At 33.7% G+C, this 20,743-nt stretch overlaps 1 protein-coding gene across 9 annotated transcripts in view; it reads right to left on the bottom strand.

The window, feature by feature from the left end:
* The window catches only part of GKAP1 (G kinase anchoring protein 1), an 82,058-nt gene that overhangs the window by 45,549 nt on the left and 15,766 nt on the right, over positions 1–20,743 (bottom strand). For 8 of the 9 annotated variants that reach the window (XR_016393531.1, XM_089913068.1, XM_089913067.1 and 5 more), the window contains 3 exons: positions 14,921–14,998; positions 12,028–12,151; positions 9,546–9,568 (listed from right to left, as the gene is read on the bottom strand). The exons of the other annotated variant lie outside the window; for it this stretch is intronic. Coding sequence is in view for 7 of the 8 variants with exons in the window: in XM_089913068.1 (XP_089769194.1) it covers positions 9,546–9,568; positions 12,028–12,151; positions 14,921–14,998 (225 nt within the window). In the remaining variant the exon portion in view is untranslated. The remainder of the gene's footprint in view (positions 1–9,545; positions 9,569–12,027; positions 12,152–14,920; positions 14,999–20,743) is intronic. 9 annotated transcript variants of the gene reach the window in all.

Genomic DNA, 20,743 nt, shown 5'->3' with positions numbered 1-20,743 from the left:
TAGGGTACTCCTGTAGTTTTCAGTGTACAGGTCTTTCACCTCCTTGGTTAAATTTATTCCTAGGTATTTTATTTTTCTGATACAATTGCAAATGGGATTGTTTTCTTAATTTTTCTGATAGCTCATTATTAGCGCACAGAAATGAAAGACATTTCTGTACCTTGGTTTTGTACCCTGCAAAGTTCATTTATTAGTTCTAACAGTTTTTTGGTGAAGTCTTTATGGTTTTCTATATTTCAGTTGACCCTTGAACAATCCGAGTTTGAATCACATGGGTCCACTTATACGTGAATTTTTTTTCAATAGTAGATACTATAGTACTACATGATTCACTGTTGGCTGAATCTGTGAATGCGGAACTCCAAACACAAAGGAACCTCTAATATAGAGGAACTGTGTATACAGAGGGCCAACTATAAATTATACATGGATTTTTGACTAAGTGGAGGATTGTCACCCCTGACCCCTGCATTGGTCAAGGGTCAACTGTAGTATCATGTCATCTGCAAACAATGACAGTTTTATGAATTCCTTTCCAATCTGGATGCCTTTTATTTCTTCTTCTTGACTAATTGCCCTGACTAGGACATCCAATACTATGTTGGACCAAACTGTTTATAACAGGTTACCTCTTCATAAGCAGTGTACTATTCATTATGCTGTATCCTCAGCAACACTTCAAATCATCAGACTCTGATCTGCCAACATGGAGGATAAATAATATTCTCACTGTGGTTTTAATTTGCATTTCCCTGATCACAAAAGAGGGTGAACATCTTTTTGTATGTTTTTAAGGACATGTAAATATCCTCTTTTGTGTGTACTTGTTTTTCCACCCATTCTTCAATTGAATTCTTCTTTGGAAAAAAATCTTTTCCTACTCTGGAGATCATCCTTTCACTTTTCTAATTTACTTTGATGAAAAGAAGTCCTTGATTTAAATCTAGTGGGTTTTGTGTCTTCCTTACCCTAAAATCATAAACATATTCTTCTTATATTTGTACCTAAAAGAACACTGCCTTTGACTTTTAGGTCTTTGATCCACTGTGGATGAATTTTTGTGTATGATGTGAAGTAATAATCCAATCCCTTTTTTCCATAAATATATTCAGCTGGCCCCCAAAACCCACTTATTCTAAAAAGTACATCCTTTTCCCAGTAATACTCCACATCATTCTGTTATAAATCAAGGGTACATACATGGTTGGTCTGTTTATGGGCCATTTTGTTCTAATGGTCTATTTGTCTATCACTGTGCCAAATCCTTACAGTATTAATTATTAGTTTCATAAAAAAAAATCTTGGATATGTGATAGCTCAAGTCCTCCTATCTTTTTCTTCCTCAAGAGCATTTTGGCTATTTTTGGTCCTTTGCACTTTCACATTAACTTTTAGAAGTGATTTCATTTTTATTTTAAAAACTAAATTGTGATTTCGATTGGGATTACACTGATTTTATAGATTAACTTGAGGAAAAGTGACCCCTATAATAAGTCTGTCAATCCATGAATATGGTATGTGTCTCCATTTAAGTCTTTACTATCTTTCAATAAAGTTTTATAATTTTCCCAATATAGGTCTCACAGATCTTTTATTAGATTTATTTCTAAGTATTATTATAATCTATTATTGTAAAAAGCATTTTGCTTTTTAAAAAAAGTATTTATTTTGCTGCACTGGGTCTTAGTTGCGGCACATGGGATCTTCGTTGCCCCATGAAGGATCTTAGTTGCAGCATGCGGTATCTAGTTTCCTGACCAGGGATTCACCCCAGGCCCCCTGCAGTGGGAGCGCAGAGTCTTAACCACTGGACCACCAGGGAAGTCCCACATTTTGCTTTTAAATTACACTTTCTGCTGTTACTGGCATAGAGGAATACAAATAATTATTGAAAATGTTTTTTCATTTAAAGTTTAGTGCAAGGAACTAAGACTAGCATCATAAAAAGCCTTTTGTCAGCCTCCCTGCAAGGAATGCGAAAATAACTTTCTTTCTTTCACAAACTCCCACCTATACTTCCACAAGTGTAAAATGGTACAACCATTTTGGAAAACTCTTTAGTAGTTTCTTACAGTTACATCTACCCCACGACACAGCAATTGCATTCTTAGGTTTTTACCTAAGAGAAACTGAACACATGTTCATAAAAGAACTTGTACACAAATGTTCATAGCAGCATTATTCACAATAACCAAAAAGTGGAAACAACCCAAATGTCCAACTGATGAATACAGAAATAAAATTAAATACAATGGAATGCTATTAACAATAAAAAGGAACTGTAGCATGTCCTGATACATGCTACAACATGGATGAACTTAAAAACCATCATGCTAAGTGTAAGAAGTCAAAAAAGACTACATATTTTATGATTCCATTCATATAAAATGTCCAGAATAGGCAAATATATAAAAACAGAACATAGATTAGTGGTTGCCTAGGCCAGGGGAGAGGGGAGGATAGGGCAAAAGGGGTATAGGTAATGGGCACGAGGTTTCTTTTGGGGATGATGGAAATAATCCAAAATTAAATTATGGTAATGGCTGTACAACTCTGTAAATATACTAAAATCCACTGGCTAGTACACTTAAAATGGATAGCTTTTATAGTATCCGTAAATTATACCTTGATAAAGCTGTTTTTTAAAATGTCATAGCAGCCTTATTCATAACTGTCAAAAAATGGAAACAAACCAAATGTTCATCAACAGGATGAATAAACAAACACATTGTGATACATTTGCACCACAGAATATAATTTAACAATGAAAAGGAAAAAGCTACTCCTACACAACAACAAGGATGAATCTTCAAACTGAGGGTAAGAGCCAGACCAAAGAATAACATACTGTATGCTTTATTTTAAATAAAGAGGCAAGACTAATCTATGATGGTAGAAATCACAAAAGTGGTTGCCTGTGGGGGACAGGGGAGGGCATGAGAGAATGACTGCGATGGGGCAGAAGGGAATTTTTTGTAATGTAATGAAAATGTTCTTTATCTTGATAGAAATGTATGTCATATAACTTTATGTATGTGTCAAACCTCATCAAACGGCACACTTAAGACTGGTACATATTATTGTGTGCAAATTATACTTCAATTAATAAACAAACCTAGCTTCCCACTGAGTACCTGTTTCCTATCTGAAGAACACATCATTTATGGAGTAAACTGACAAGTATAAATGCACTGATTAACAATTATTTTCATATTTCTAAGGGTTCCATGCCAACTCTTAGAAGAATAGCTTCCCAGCTTTACAGTTAAAAAAAACAAAGAAAAAAAAACCCCAAATAGTTTTAAGATACTTTAATATACAGTAACATGTAAACTTCAAAATGTTCCATCTGTATGTTATTCCTCTTTTGCCACACTTGAGTGCTTTGAATTTATTCCAAGAGGAAATCAAAATAATGGTGTTCTTTATATAAGCATAGTATTAAAGATGACAGTATATATAGGATAAGTCTACTTTCTTCTCTCCCCTAGAACAGACCCTGATGAACTCAAGTCTTGAATTTGACTTGAAATAATTATTTGTTAAACCCTTACTATGCAATTAGTACTATGCTACATATCAGCTACTCTCACGGAACTCACAATTTACCACGAAAGACAAAAACCAACACACGATATAATAATAAACACAATTAAGCACTCTTCTATACACGTCAGGGATGGCAAATACCTGTAAAGCATGCAGTCACTTCTTCCTCTTTTATAAATGGCAAACATAATTAACTGATAGTGTGGCACTTTTTCTTGCTGAGCAAGGATGCAGTCTTAAAATTCTTCTTAATGCAGAACTCCATGAAGGCCCTAACAATGTGCTTGAACTGGCAGAGGAATTAAAACCTATATGCTTCTGTTATAGTGTGATAAAAATACACAGAAGAAGCAGACCAAAAAAGGCTAGAGAAAGTTTTAGAAAGAAAGCAGAACATTCACTCATCAACCAACATTCATTTACATTACCTATTATGTGAAAGGAGTTAGGACTACCAAAGAAATTAAAGCAGTAAGATATGGTCGCAGACTTCCAAGAACTCAAATTCCAGTGAAGAAACAAAACAATGATAAAACAGGGTGTTGAGTGATATTAAGAATACACAGGATGTTTGGGCATCTAAATAAGACCATGATTAGTGAACCCTTCCAGGAAAAAGTGACTCTCTGACACACAGTCAGCCAAATAAAAAAAGATGGAAAGGGTGTGACATCACCAACATGCTGACATAGGTTGTTCCTGATTTCACTCCCCCTCACAAGAACTAACAACTATCCACGGACAAGACACCACTGAGAAAGATGGAAGGGAAGAATACATGGGAGGCAAGGTAGTATGAAAAAATACAGCACGTTCAGAAGAACTCTAAATACTCTTGCATGGCTTGACACAGAGTCAATCTTGAAATATGAGAAGGACTTTAAAATGTAGTAAGAGAATGACAATAGCTGGGATACTACTGGTTTCATAAACTCTACCATTCAATTATTACTGTATGCATGTATTCCTGAAGTAATAAATTTAATGAAGAACAAGCTCTAAAGAAATAACGGATCAAGCAAATAATCATTAACAGCTACTAAAAGCATCACGTGAAAGTATGATGGGAAACTTTATATTTGGCTCACAAACCTGAACCCACTAATCAATTTTTAAAATAAACTTGTAATTGCAGAATAGTCTTAGATTTACAGAAAAGTTTCACATAGTACAAAGTTTCCATATATCTCTCTCACCCAGTTTCCCCTGTTGATAACTTCTTACATTATTATGGTACATTTGTTACAACTAAGGAACCAACATTGGTATATTACTATAATTAGACTCCACACTTTATCTGGATTTCCCTAGAAGCAGTTCTTCTCTAATGTCTTTTTTCTGTTCCAAGATCCCATCCAGGATATAGTACATTTAGTTACCCTGTCTCCTTAGCCTTCTCTGATCCATGACATTTTCTCAGACTTTGTTTTAGATGACCTTGATATTTTCAAGTCATACTGGTATACTGGTCAGGTATTTTGTAGAACATCCCTTGATATGGGTTTGTTTGATGTTTTTCTCATGATTAGACATGTGTTTTCAGAGGAACAGGCCATTCTCTTCACATCGTATCAAGGGTACATGCTATCAACATGATTTATCACTAATAATATAACATTGATCACCTGGTGAAGGCTGTGTTTGCCAGGTTTCTCCAGTGTAGTTATTTTCCCTCCCTTTCTGTACTCTATCTTTGGAAACAAGTTACTAAATACAGGCCACACTTAAGGGGAGTGGAAGGAGTTAAGCTCCCTCTCCTGGAGGGGGAATAAATCATATAAGTTACTGCAAATTTTCTGTATGGGAGATTTGTCTCTTGTCTCTCATTTATTCAAATAACTTATTTATATTATATTTTGTATAATATTTTGTATAAATATATTTATATTATATTTTGTTTCTCATATTGTCCCAGCTCTGGCCATTGCAAAGTATTTCAGGTTGGTTCCTATGTCCCTCTGATATGCCCCAAGCCTATCCTTTTGTTTTTTGAGCACTTCCTTATTTTCTGGCACTACAAGATGCTCCAGGCTCATCTTATATATACCCTGTTGCAGCCCTAGAAGCAGAGCCATTTCTCCAAGAAATTGTGCTTCCTTTTATTGGAGAATGATAGAACCACTGATCAATTTTAACATAATAACCAGATATTCTATGCCCCCTGATGCCGAGATGACAGGATGTGTGACACACCACCCAGGAAATACTTTTGCTCCCTTCTTCTCCAAAAAACAAACAAACAACAACAAAAAACACCTGAACTTCACTCTATCAAGCCTCAAGAGCTAATTAATAGTTTATAGGAAATCCTACAAAGATGTAACCCTGAGGTCCCCCAGTAACCATGTGAACTGCCATGAGGTGAGGCCATAAATGGCAACTGAGACTTGGGAGAAAAATGAACTATCCTAAGGCTATATAAAATCCATGGCTCCAGTAACTATAAGGCCAGTTCTTTCCCTATTCTTCCATGGTTTGGCTATATGAACCAAATAAGTGTCTCCTTTCTTGCTTATGCTCAACTGAGTTCAGCTTCTGTTACTTATAACCAAGAGAGCTAACAAATATAATAAACATGAATAAGGGAAGGCATGGGAAGAAAAATGGATTCAGGACATTGAGAGGGGTAGGATATAGGTTGAATTGCTTAGGTAAAGTCAGATTTTAGGTGAGATTTTTTTTAAAACTCAGGAGAATTTATTTGTTTTTAGAATTTAATGATCTATTATTGCTATTCTGTGTTTTGGTAGTATTAACTACTGGGTTCATTTTTTAGCATATAATAATTTCAGTCACACACTGACCATTTATCATAATTTTAGAAATCAACAGATCCCACATCTTACTTTTTAGCTAATATAATTAGGATCTAAAATGAATAAATTATTTATACAAGCTCATATATCCAAGGCAGACATGCTGAAAGCACAGTGCAATAAAAAAGAAATAGGCTGTGGAGCCACATAGGACTGGGGTTTTTTCCCCGGTTCTTTCTCTCACCCAGTGCTTTTTCTTAATATAAAATTTTAATAGGTAGTACATAGACTAGATAGAAAATTCAACAGCTTATATTGTGAAAAGTAAGCCTTTCTCCTATCCCTGTCCCAGGAACCCCTTCTTCCCCACCCTTTGGCAACCACTGTTACAACTTCTTGCATTCTCTTCTAGAGGTAGTCTATTTAGGCTTATTGAAGATTTGACCTTTTAGACTGCAAGACATATGATGATCACTAAAATTTTTAAAGTTATTCAGTGGCATTAGAAGGACTGGAGTTGGGAAGGCCTGATAAAAGTGGGGCTAAAGAGAAAGGAGTAGCTACGTGATACTCTATCCAGAAGCACTGACATTTAAAAAGGCAACAAGTTAAAATTAAAAACAAAAAAACGTTAAGGATCAAGTAATGTTCCTTAAAGGCATGATTAGTTGAGGTTTTTAAGAGCACCTAGTCTATTATTCACTCTGCTTGTCTAGAATTCTCTTGGGATCTTCTTGACTATTGCAGCAAATAATGGGGAGGGTACTGATTTAACAGTGTAACATCTCCTGGACATCTAACAAAGAAAATTTAATTGTTCCCACCTTCTACTCCTACAAGTGTCATTTTTATTCCAATTGTTTTAGGGTGAGAGAGATTAAAAAGAACTGGGACTGAAAAGAAAACACTGAGATTAATAACATATAACCAAGATGGATGGAGAAAGAAAAGGGGGAATGACAAAATTAACCTGAGAACACGTTTAGCTAGCAGCTACAGAAATATACAGGCAGTTTAAGTACTCATCCTCACCAAGCAATAAAGTAAACATCTCTTCTTTTTTGAATTTTACCCAGTAAACTCCTGACTTAAAAGGGGATGGCTAAGATACCATGCATATTGCTCTCGACAGAGGTTAGGAATTTTACCCATGGGAAAAAATCTCTTGGCATAAGTGACATATTAAATATGGAAAGAATTAAGTCAATTATTGAGCATACAAGGTAACAAAACTTAGTACATTTTTAGGAGTAGAAAACATATCTCATTTTAGAGTTGAAATGAGAATTTTTTTCAGACTTATTTTTTTAACTCTCCAGAAAAAAGTTTTTCTAAATTCCTAGAACAATGGCATAACCATTGCACATTTAAATATCCAAGTCCCGAGAAAATAGGTAATAATTCTAACAGAAATACAACATAACTTTGGTATATTTTTAACAAGTGTCATAGGATAATGTGAATTACATATTCTTTTGACCAATTTCTTAAAATAGTTATGTAGGAAATAAATTATAATTAGAATGCATTTACAAATGTTTAAAATGTCTTAATCATCAGGATTACTCAAAGTGAACTTTATTACACATCAAATTATTTGATAATAGAAAACAGCTCTAAAACTATAATGAGAGACAAAACATATGCTATGTCACATACCTATGCTTGTTTAAATACGACTTGGGTTAAATATATTAAATAGATGAGATCCTGTCAGTCTGCAGTTTTTTCTTTCAAATCAGTGAAGAAGAAAAAGCAAGCATGAATAGTTTATAAAAATTATTTTTCCCTCCACTACCAGTTGCTGGTAGTATCAAGAACAGTGTGTACCATTTGTACCTGCTTTCTCATTTGCATAAAACTATCTTCCAAATAAATCAATGGGTAAAAAAAAATTGAAATCAGTCCAAAAGTACATGTTTTCCACTTTCAAACATATAATACTCAGTCTATATTTGCAGTCATTTAAATTTTAATCTAAAAACAGTGACAGTGGTTTGTAAATAACTTTAAAAGAATTTCTATCATCTGTCTAACAACAAATCAATTTTGTGCTTGTGTGCACAGTTGAGGACTATATTATTAATATAGTCAAAGAGTTATTTAGATGTGGTTTTCTTAGAGGTGGATTTCATTTCCCTGACCTGTCAAGAAAACACCTAAAACAACAATAAAAAATGCTCAAAACCATGTATGCATTCTAAAGTGAAATCAAGGAACATCTGACCATTAAAAAAAATCAATTAATGGAATTACTAACAAGAATAATATGTAACAGAAGAATAATAAAACTTTCAATTATTACCTAAAGAAGTCAAAAGAACTCTAACATTAGTACCTTCCTCAATATTAGAAGATATTTTATAGTAGTATCTTCCAGTTCTAAAAGGTTTATAGAGGCTGTATTAGAGTCTTAAAAGAAAAAAAGTAACCAATAACACTAGGAAATTATGTGTAGGCTGCACTACCCTCTAATGGTGAATGGTAAGAGAAGTATACGATCAGGTTATCTTATCCACAGATATAAACTATAAAATCACAGCTTACCTCACAATTTCCATAATTCCAAAATATCTTGAGTCATGGTTTCAGGATGTTTTTTAGTAAAGATTGAAGTGTTACACCACTTTTCCCTAAAATTTTAAGCTTACATGTGGTAACCTTCGGACACACAACAATTAGGATGCTAAAGTCAAACGATATTATACTGCATGCAAATAGTATTTTTATTCTACTGTAATGTACTTTATATCCTTTTAATTGCCAGAGACAGGATTGAGTTCATTCATGACAAGCTAATGGGTTAAATAGCTATGTCTCAAAACAGACTTACTGCTAAACACTAAAGTATCATTCTTAAAACCATCAAGTGGGCTTCCCTGGTGGCACAGTGGTTAAGAATTCGCCTGCCAACGCAAGGAACACGGGTTCGAGCCCTGGTCTGGGAAGATCCCACATGCCGCGGAGCAACTAAGCCCGTGCGCCACAACTACTGAGCCTGCGCTCTAGAGCCCGCAAGCCACAACTACTGAAGCCCGTGCGCCTACAGCCCGTGCTCTGCAACAAGATAAGCCACCACAATGAGAAGCCCGCACACTGGAACGAAGAGTAGCCTCCGCTCACCGCAACTAGAGAAAGCCCGCGCGCAGCAGCGAAGACCCAACGCAGCCAAAAATAAATAAATTAAAAAACAAACCATCAAGTGTTTTCTAGAATAAAGATGGTTATAATACTACTTACCTCAGTCTTTTTACTAATGTGATCTGTAAATGAAAAAAAAATGGTGAGACTTTACTGAAGGACATAAACATATAAAATATTTCAGTATGTAAAAAATATTTAAACAAAGTTATTGAAAAGAATTTCAAAATTATAGTAAGAGTTACAGAAGACATTTGGGGGTTGTCTGGGACTCACATCAGAATTTACTTTTCTAGGGATATGATGTTAAAATTTACCATATAATTACTAATTTGCTCAGCTTAAAAGACTTCTATCCCAGTAAATGCCACCCATACCAAGGGGTATTATTAAATTTTAAACATTTGAATCCCATATATTTTAGATTTGTGGTTTCACATAATTTTGGGGGGGGAGAACTTGCAGGGAGGTAAGTATGTCTAAAATCAATCACAAGGTACTGTTACTGTAAAAACTGTACAGATCACTGCCTTTGTGGAATAAAAGGTAGAATAGTAATTTGTGTCACTGTAAAAACTGTACAGATCACTGCCTTTGTGGAATAAAAGGTAGAATAGTAATTTGTGTCCTTCAAAACTATTACCTAGTTTTTTTTAAATTTTAAAAATACATATCATAGTGATTTGATAATACTGTGAAAAAAATCCTAAGAATTAATGTATGTTTATAAATGAATACAAAAAAGATGGCATAACTATATCCAAATTAAACAAATCATTGGCTTAGTAACAACAGTATTTCTGGGAAGTGATTACAAGGAAGACATAGGGAATCCACACAGATATAAGGTTGAACTAAAGTACAAATAGGTAGCAAGTGTTCTTAAATTGGAGATGATCGGGATATCTAATATTTAACAATGCTTCTCGTGCACAGCAGAAATTTTCCATTCTCAAGGACTAAAAATAATTTAATAGTATAGCTTCTTATGAGAAATCTATTTGAGAATCTAAAAGCTGGTCCAGTTCTCTAAAGCATCTGTTGATCAGAATAGAGTCCATAAACCCAGTAAATGTCAAAATCACATGTTTCAGGTCAAACTACCAAATCCTGGTGGGTTATCCAGTCATTCTTCTAGCACCTTCTACTTAATATACAATGTGATGCCCGAAACCCAGGGAAGTACTATGACTGTGTTAATCATGTTTTGAAATAGTTGTACAGCTTCCCTTTAACAGTATCATACTAATGTCTTTCTCAATGCATCTAATAAATTTACATAGTACTTAAACATATGAAAAATAAAGAAGTTTTAAAAAGCATTCTTTTCATGTCTCTGCCTAGTTTTTAATGACATAATTCTTATATTAAAAGCTTTCTTACTAGAGTTGGAAATTTAACATATATCTGTTCTTTTTAACCCCGAAACAAAGCAACTTAGAGAAGCAGACTATAGGGAAAAGTTTCCTCATCCTTAAATGAAAACAATACGATCCTCTAAATTTATTCCTAACTTCACAGGTAGGCTTGTTTCTGAAAACAAAGTATTTTGGGGTTTTGTTTTTTTTTAAGATTATTGCTATGGTCTTATTAATCCTCATGGAACAAATGCCCAACGTATTAAGCTTAAATTCATGAGTCAAACTGACTTCTTGGTCAATGAAGAAACAGGTGTTCATTTGGTCAGCAACTATTCCTTTTTCTTTTTGAATACAGTTCCTTGCGCTATACCGTAGGACCTTGATGTTTATCCGGTTAGCAACTATTCTGATTGGTATAAGCACAGCACTCTTCATTAAAATTTTCTGTGATGACAGTAATGTTCTATACCTGTGCTGTCTAACATTGAAGCTACTAGTTACATGTGGCTACTGAGCACCAAATGTGGCTAATGCAACTAAGGAATTTTAAATTTTAGTTCATTTTAATTAACTTATCTTTAAATTGCCACACATGAATAGTAGTTACCATATTATACAGCACAGACTTAGAGTTTTCACCATTTCCCAATTCAAAAATAATGTGCTTTGTGCTCTGTCTTCAAAAGTTCAGTGGATGGTGTAATTTCCTTCTGTCTTCTTTGTTCAATAAAACCAATACAAATGTTATTATAAAGAGATTTCTGGTAATAAGTCTCATTCTAAAAATTTACATTTTAATTTTCTAAGATATAGTTCCAGATAACTTGAAGAGGTTGACCAATAATGGATGAAATCTGAAAATACTATTCCTGGTCTAGTGTAAGCCAAATCAATTTATGTATAAGGACAATATGTTTGAAGATGACTCAAAAACTACAAATATCAATTTTTATTTTCAGTGAGTTTTAGAAAAGGAACAAATTCAGAACTACATAAAGACAAATTCTTATTGAAATTTTATGAGGTTTTAATGACTGATTTTAAATTACTTTAACCCCGAAATAGTTTATTTTCAAGCAGGTTTACGTTTTTTACATTCTAAGTAACATATTAATAAAACAAGCTTTACTTATTTTAAAAATTAGAGAGGTACTTAAAATAAAATTATACAAGGACTAAGAATAGCTTCTCTAGTGTAATAGATTTCATACATATATTACCTTCAGATTGAAACTTTTTTAGTGATATTGGGAGAGGTTTGTCTTTTCCCTGATGAGTCTTTCTTTTGTCTTTTTTATTCATAACCCTTGACTGAGCTGATGCATTTTCAGCATTTTCATATTCCTAAAAAAAATTACCAACAATAATTAAGCTTGGTTTAACACTAGTAAAATCAACTAACCAATGGGCAATATGTTTCTTAAAGTTTTATTTTTTAAAGATAAGAGGCAAATAAGAAAATAAAAACATAGGCTAGCCAAACCGTATAAAAAGACACCTGTTTATTTATACACTCAATCTCTTCCCTCTTAAACACTAAAATAAAAATAAAAAGCTATTCCTTGGTCTGTAACTCCTAGTTGCCACCCTCTTCTTCTTCATTTCAGGACCAAACTTAACACAATAATCTACAGTCAATTTCTTTTCTTAACCACACTGAAATCTGGATTCTGCTAGTCTCTGACACTAAAATTAAAGTCAACCTTCTCTTCAATGCCAAACCCAAAGACATTATGTTTTCAAGCATCTCTTGGTTTTCTCAATACACTTCTGACTATTCTTAAGTCTCCTTCACTAGTTTCTCTTTCCCCAACTATATTCTTAAAAATGCAGCCGCTGTTTACCATTATTCCATACTTAACCCATTCTTCTTATGCTTTATACCTGTTGTTCCTCAAACTCAAAATTTAAAGTTCTACCTGATAACTTGTGTATGTACAGACAACTCAAACAATGTTCAATAAACATCTGCAAACTAAATATGTTCACCCTGCCTTCCCTGCTTGATCTTCTAGTAAGTACCTTGCTTAATGCCACCATCATCTACACAACTGTCTAGGCTAGAAACCTCAGTCATCCTTGCTTATTCTTCCTATACACTTCATATGCAAATTAGCCCCTAGGTCTTGTTGAGTTTATCTCCTAAAGATCTCTTAAATCTATTCTTGTTTATTCATACCTTCTGTCACTTCCCCTATCTTCTCTAGCTTGACACTGCAACACTCTCTAATTTTAGCCCCTCCATTCATCTTCTACACTGTTATGGCATAAGTTTCTAAAATGAAAACCTGAAATCAATCTGAAAGTTAAAAATATTCAATAGCAAAAAAAAAAAAAAAAAAAAATATTCAATAGCTCTCTGCCAACAAATGTATAAAACTCAACCTCCTTAGCCTGTACATGAGGTTCTTTATATTCTATTCTGGTAGCAGTATCTCCAGCAACTCTAGGTCCGTAAATTATAGTTTTTCAAAACGCTACTCTTTCATGTGTACATGTCTTATGTACTTGTTACTCCTTCCCTGAGAATGCCTACTTTCTCTTGCCTACTGCTGAACTTCTAATACATTGAGTAAGACTCCACTTTAAAAACGCTTTCCTAAGATATCCTGCCATTTGTGACAACATGGATAGACCTTGAGCACATTATGCTAAGTGAGATAAGTCAGAGAGAGGAAGACAAGTACTGTATGATATCACTTATATGTGGAATCTTTAAAAAAAGAAAAAAAGTCAAACCTGTTAAAATAAAATGTGTAAAATGGTGGTTACCAGGGGATGGGGATGGGGGTATGGTGCTTTAAGTATACAAACTTATAATGAGTAATAAATAAACCATAGAGATCCAATGTACAATATAATGAATATAGTCAATAATACTATACTACAATGCTGTAATATGATGAATATTGCTTCACTGGCAATCATATTACAATATATAAATGTATCAAAGTAACACACTGTACACCTTAAATTTATAAATTGTAACATTCAAATTTATCAAATAAAAAGAAAGAATCCTTTCCTAAAACCCACCCCCATCAAAAGCACAGAAAATTCTTCTATCTTCCTGAATTCCCACTGCACTGAAAACATAAAATCTCTCAATACACTACAATTATGGGTGTGTCTCCTTCCACTGAACTCAACAGCTTGGACCACGTCTTTATCTTTGTCCGTTTACACACGTAACAACAAGGATTACAGTTATTCTTGATAATTCTGGATAAAAGGAATAGGGACATGGAAAATGAAACTAACACATATAGTGTACCAAGTCCAGTCTAACAGCAATCTTCATCCTCTTCCCTTGAGCTATAAATAAATAGCAAACTCATCTAATGTAAATGTTAATTCCTCTCCTCCCTTCCCCTTGAGCGAAGAAGCTAGTGTACAATGACATAGTATAAAGGCCCTTAAGCATGACCAGAGGCCATTTATGATCAACCACTGAGTAATCACAAGTTGAATAAACTTTACAGACCAAAAAAAATTCCCAATATATATAAAGGACTAAAATGTTAAATAATATGGAGATGATATAAATGCTCAATTTAAACATAGAAAATGGAAACAAACACTACTTTTTGCGCAAATGTCCCTACAGTTACAAGCTGCAGAATGCATTTCAACACACAGCCCAATATCAAAGCTTAGTGATAAATGCTGAATTCACAAGGCCAAATTATCAGAAATGTCCTTCTATTTACTTCAGTTAATTAGCAGTGTATCTCTAGCAGCGGGTCTCTTAATGGATGCCCCTGTACTCACAGTTACGTAAATTTTTAAAATTTAACTATTTTCTATGTTCATTTAAAGTAAGTTAAAATAAATCATCTGCTATTAGCCTCATTTCCTCTCTCCCCTTCATCTTGGTTGGAGAAATTTCTTAACTGAACATTCCAAATCACCGGACAAAGCTTAGTGCTTGTGTTTCTGTTATCTCTAAGAACTTGAGGAGAAATCTCATGAAAACTTTATGTTAATTACTTTGTTACAAGGATAAATTTTTAGGACAAACTTTAAAGAACTTTTATACAAAATTCAGGAAGGGCGGTTCTAACTTTTGACCACTTAAACCTAAAACATCTAAATCCATAAATGTGTAAATACCTTTTTGTGTTCTTCATATTCTAATTTACTTAGCAACAATGCCTTCTCAAGATCTGCTTCAAACATTTCAGATGTCAGCTAAAAATAAAAAGAAAGTTTAATGATAAACGGATAATAGCATTATACAACACGACAATATATACAGGATAAGAAAACAAATACTTTAATAAACAGTCTGGGTTCTCCAAAGTTATCTACCCATGCCAAAGTAGAGAACTCTGTGTTTTATAGAAGATACCAAAGCAAAAACTTACTATTTTGATATTTTTATTTTCTCATTGTCAATTATCTGTTGTATAATACATAATCTTTTTACTGTAACAAAACAAAATCTCACAAAGGAACTGACACGTAATAGATGTTAAAGATGGTATCTAGTTTTGGACATAGAAAATATAACAGTGATTATTACTCAAAAATATAAGAATATTGAAAACTCAGTAAGCATTATAAAACATACCATTTACTTAATACAGACTAATTCACAGGTATAGAACCTTTAAATAAGGGACCAATTGTCCTGGTATATGCCTGATGTTACAGAAAAATTGTAGTGCATCTTTTTACTGCTATCTTTTTATTCCTTTTGTATGACTTCCCTACCTTTAAACTCCTCTAACACTATAATAAAATGATTCTTTGTGATCTGTATCTTTTGGTTCCTCTTTCTCGCCACTCAATCTCACCTTAACTTCTTATCATCTAGCTTCTGCCACCCTCCAATCAAATTACTCTCTAAGAATTACTTTTCCTAATTGCCAAACAGAATTGGTACAGTGGTTGGATGGGGCTTTGGGTTGTCTACCTTTGGGGATAAGGTATATCTGCAGCTGAATAGGATAGCTGCCACATGTAAACATCCTGGATTTGTTTACATGTATGTGTTGACCTATGCATACTGTATAATAAAAGCATAAATTTAGTAGGCATCGCTTGTTTTTGTCTGTCCATAATCCCTTCCTTTATTCCTTTGAATAACTACAATTCAATCCAGTGTCCTAGGATTCTAGCAAGACAGCCAATCACCTAATTTTATATACCACCCACTACCACACCCACACAAATATGTGTATGGTATCACCAACAACAGGATGGGAGCAAAGGACCTAACTCTTTTTTGCTCTCCTAGGAACTAAAATTTGAGAACACAAAGTAAGTGGGGTTCAATCAGCTGATGATAGCCTCTAAAAGTGAGTGTACTAGTTCATGCCTCTGAGCACCCCAGAATCCCTTTATTTCCATCTTTCCCAAGGTCTCATTGTTTAGTTTTTAATTCAAATCTGTGAATCACTCAGTATCCTTTTGTCAAATTATTTTTTGCCAAAGTTATTCAGAATTGTTTCTGTTGTTTAACGATTTAAAAAAAAAACTAAACTAAAATAGAAACCAATTCCAAAAAGAAGTCATCTGTTTCAAAGGGACACCTTAAAAAGTAGAAAAATGTTAACACTGGACACCATGAACTAATAAATCTTTTACTTCTAATCAAAGCATTTCATCCAATCCTATACTAAGACAACAAAAAGAGGAGGAAAAAATAGGTTTATCACAGAAAAAAATTAATCTAACTCAGAGAAAAACAGTTAGAATTAAAATGGTAAATAAGGGCATGTAGCACTCGAAATTCTGGTTAAGCCCCAAGTAAACTGTACATACTTTTTCTATGGAGTAACTGAAAAGAACTGAAGAATTAATTCAATCCAAATTAGTAACAATCAGGAAAAAGTAGCCTTTTTTAAAAGGTTAACCTTTTAAATACTTTATTATATAAACGTATATTTAAAAACAATATACAGTTAAAAGGTAAAAAGGAAGTGGATTCATGTTAGTGTTACACAAAAAAGGAAGTTTACATCAATTTCTCTACCTAAACTCAAAGCAATCTGAGTACAAAATACTTCAATATAATTAGAGCATAGCAGTCATTCCAACATAGAAAAAGTAACAAAACTACTTAAGTTTATTCTGAGAAAAGTTGGTTAAATTTACCACTAAGCTTTTAATCCATATTAATGACATTTAACATTTACAGAAAACACATTTAAGATTATTTCCAATATGGCACATATTCTGACTGATATTCCAAAAATAAATTAGTGGGCAGAAGAGGAGACAAAGTTGGGAGTCTTGCAAGATGCGATTATTTTTTTTTCAAACTATCTCAAGTAACTTAGGTATTAAGACAGCTGATTCTAAGAAAATGATAAAAACTGAATGAAACGGACCTTTTAAAAGTGAAAAATATGGCTCTCCCCAGCATTTGATTCTAAATACAGCAGTTTAAAGCTTACATTTACCTTTTAATTATTAACAAAAACTAATATACAAGGAAACACAATTAGGCAAAAATGATTTAAATTTCAGTTTAACTCTGAAAACTAGGAAAAACTTCCCAAATGTCACCATATGATCGTTTAGCCTATAAGGATTCACAGAGAACCCTCTATGTGCTTTGCCTCTAGTCCTTTAAAGTAGCAGCAAAAATTTGGCTTTTGCCCTCAAAGAATTTCTACTCCAGTTGGGAATAAAAAACTAACACACATGACATACAGAAAATAGAGTAAGATATTAAAAGTGCTACAAAAGTTGACAGAAAATAGGTAAACAAGAAACAGAATTCAAAGAAGCATACAGAAAAGAAACTAAGTTGGTCCTTAAAGGAGAGATATAATTTGGATAGGTAGCAAAATGAATGGAAGAATTTTAGGAGGAAAGAGTCACGTGACCAAAAAGTGTGATATTAAGAATATATATATTATGGGATACATGATAAAAGATAAATTCTATGCAATACAAGAGAGATGTGGAAAAAACCCAGGCTTTGGAAGATCACACAGGTGGATAATTTAAATTTCTATTCCACCCATTCTAGCTGTGATCTGGGGCAAGTTATGTAACTTCTGTGAATCTCAGTTTCTTCATAAATAAAAAGGAAACAAATATCAACCTTGCAGTGTAGTTTTGAAAATTTTAAGCTATAATATATGTCAAGTACCTAGCACAGTGCCTACCTGGCACAAGAGTTACACACAATAAATTAGAATTCCCCTTCTCTATGCTGGAGAATAGTAGAAAATAAGATTGCTTAGGTAGGGTAAAATTAGGTTCCAGACACTCCCTAAAAATTATGGATTCAGGATAGATGAAAGAGGAACACTGATAAGAGTAATTTTAAAGAAATAAACTGTCATATTAGAAGAATGAGAACTTAGAATCAATGGGTCTGGCTAAACCACTGTAGCCTCAGCATACAGGAACCTGGACCTGAACATAGCAATGCAGGAAACAAAGAAGGCTATTTCTCACCAAAGAATGACCAAGTTTCAGAACACTGATTAAATATGAAGAATGAATCAAAGATAAGGTTTTTTACTCCAGATAACAGGGAGAAAGGTAACACAAGACTACAATACCAGGAAAGAGAAAGAAAACATGATTCCAAATTCCCTAAACATGCCTTAATTAGAGAATTAGTTAATCATAAGACTGCTGTCAATGTAATTAATCAGTACATGCAGAAGTAGAACTGGGAAGGAAAAAAAAAGTCTGGGCCTGAAAGACAGGCACTGGACATGAAAATGCAAATATAACCATGATTTTTAAAAAGTATCTTATATGTTAAGTTTGCAAATTGAGAATTCCTCATCATTTTCTTTGTACTTATGGGAGGAGGAGGAAAGGAAGAAAAAGAGGAAATAGTAGGCACTAAAATGCCTACAGGATTGGAGAAGATACTTACATGTGCCCAAGATGGAGTACTTCAGATCCCCTTCCTCCTGGCTTCCTTCATTGCCTCCTATCCCCATCTAGTAGTAAAACATTTTTTTTCTATTTAAATAAATAAACCTATAGCTCAAGGGTTTATGATCAGTTAAAGAGTATGAAGAACCAACGAAAAATGAGAAGGACAGTAAATATTTTGTAACTAGATTTTTAAAAATTTGTAAATTAAAGTACCATAAAAATTTTACCCACTTTAAATCCAAGCAAAACAAATCCCAAATGAAGAATTAATCTTCATTTCTCAGGGGAACAGGGTTATTGTAAAACAACACACAGCAACATTCTGAGGACATCTAACACTTGCAGCCAAGTGTTTAGCCACAGTAGCAGTAGCGCCTTCTGGTCCTCCAACTCAGTGATTTTCAAAGTGTGGAACATATACCTTCACTAATTTGGAAAGCAGAATCATTTCCCCGAAAATCTTCCAGTAGTCTTATTGAACATTATGATTTTTTTTTTTTTTTTTTTGCAGTACGCAGGCCTCTCACTGTTGTGGCCTCTCCCATTGCAGAGCACAGGCTCCGGACACGCAGGCTCAGCGGCCATGGCTCACGGGCCCAGCCGTTCTGCGGCATGTGGGATCTTCCCGGACCGGGGCACGAACCCATGTCCCCTGCATCAGCAGGCAGACTCTCAACCACTGCGCCACCAGGGAAGCCTGAACATTATGATTTTAAAGGTTGTAAAGATTCTACAAAAACTGTATCTACGTGTTCATACTAATGATCAGGTTTTGTTCATCTCAATTAATGCATCTTCATATCTTCTCAGTGCTGTTTACATTTATTAAGTTGTACGCTTTAATTATATCTCAAAGTAATAAAAATGGTTCAATGATTCACTGAAGGATTAAAAGTAGTAATGAAAATAGTAAATAATGCAACTTATAAAAACACATAAATTTTAAAATGAAGACTCTAATACAGTGAATACAGAATATAAATCTGTATGTGTCAGCACAAGAGCGACTGTCACATAAGCAAATGAAAAGGAAAATTATAAATAGAAAATTAACATAGTGAATATTTGAAATTTCAATTTATTGAGTCATCAATCTATTTGTTCCTAGCTTCCTGCTATGAAACGTGGTCAGACCAGTGGCCTAAAGACATTATAGTTTTTGTTTCACTTCCAAAGCACAATGACCTGTATGAGTCTTTCCAGAACAGAACAAGTACCAAGTAATGCTCTCCAGAACAAAAGTGATGAATTTTGTTGCTAAAGAAAAAGCCAAAAAAACAAAGAGCACTGCTTATAGTAAAACCAGGTGCAAGTCAAACTATCAACAATAGACTTATTATACCAGCCACAAGGTTAATGAGAAATATCACACTCACAAACAAAAAACAGAACTATTGGCAAAATGCCTTTATCAGATAGATGTACTAGAGGCTACAATGTGAAAAAACAATTAACTATGCACATGCTAGCAGATATTCAACTTCAGAGTTGGACAAAACCAGTGATATGTGGAGTCTGAATCAATACAACAGGAATAAGAAATACACAATAAAATTTGATCTATTTATCACTGAATATCCACGAGAAGAGACTTTTCTATTCATTCATTATTTTTGAGCCATGATGTAAAATTTTAAAAAGATAATACTGGAATCAGTATTATCAATGCACTACCACAAATATAAGAGGTTATACCTGAACAACATCTACACTGAGATTTATTCCCAGGCAACAAGTAATGGTGAACAATATGTCTCTTGATCTTGATTCAATATTTTAAAAAAAATGGTAAAAATTCTGAATACAATCAAATCAAAGTCATGGCCTATTCTACTTTTTTTTAAACACCTTTACTGAGATATAATTCATATATTTTATATATCACATAAAATCTACCCACTTCAAGTGTGAAACGTATACCTCCTTTGATGTATACATCTCTGCAAAGAAATTCTGTATTCTGCTCATCTCCCTTGCAATTTCTCTTACCCAATTTTTCATCTCAGTCTATTATTTCACCTTTTTATATAACATTACTGACACCTTGACTTTTACAAAATGTTCTAGCTCCTTGGTTTT

This window comes from Delphinapterus leucas, chromosome 6 (genome assembly GCF_059928025.1).
Source record: "Delphinapterus leucas isolate spDelLeu-1000000601 "Yukka" chromosome 6, BTC_Dleu_Yukka2, whole genome shotgun sequence".
NCBI lineage: Eukaryota > Metazoa > Chordata > Mammalia > Artiodactyla > Monodontidae > Delphinapterus > Delphinapterus leucas.
This window is presented reverse-complemented; position numbering and strand designations above follow the sequence as displayed.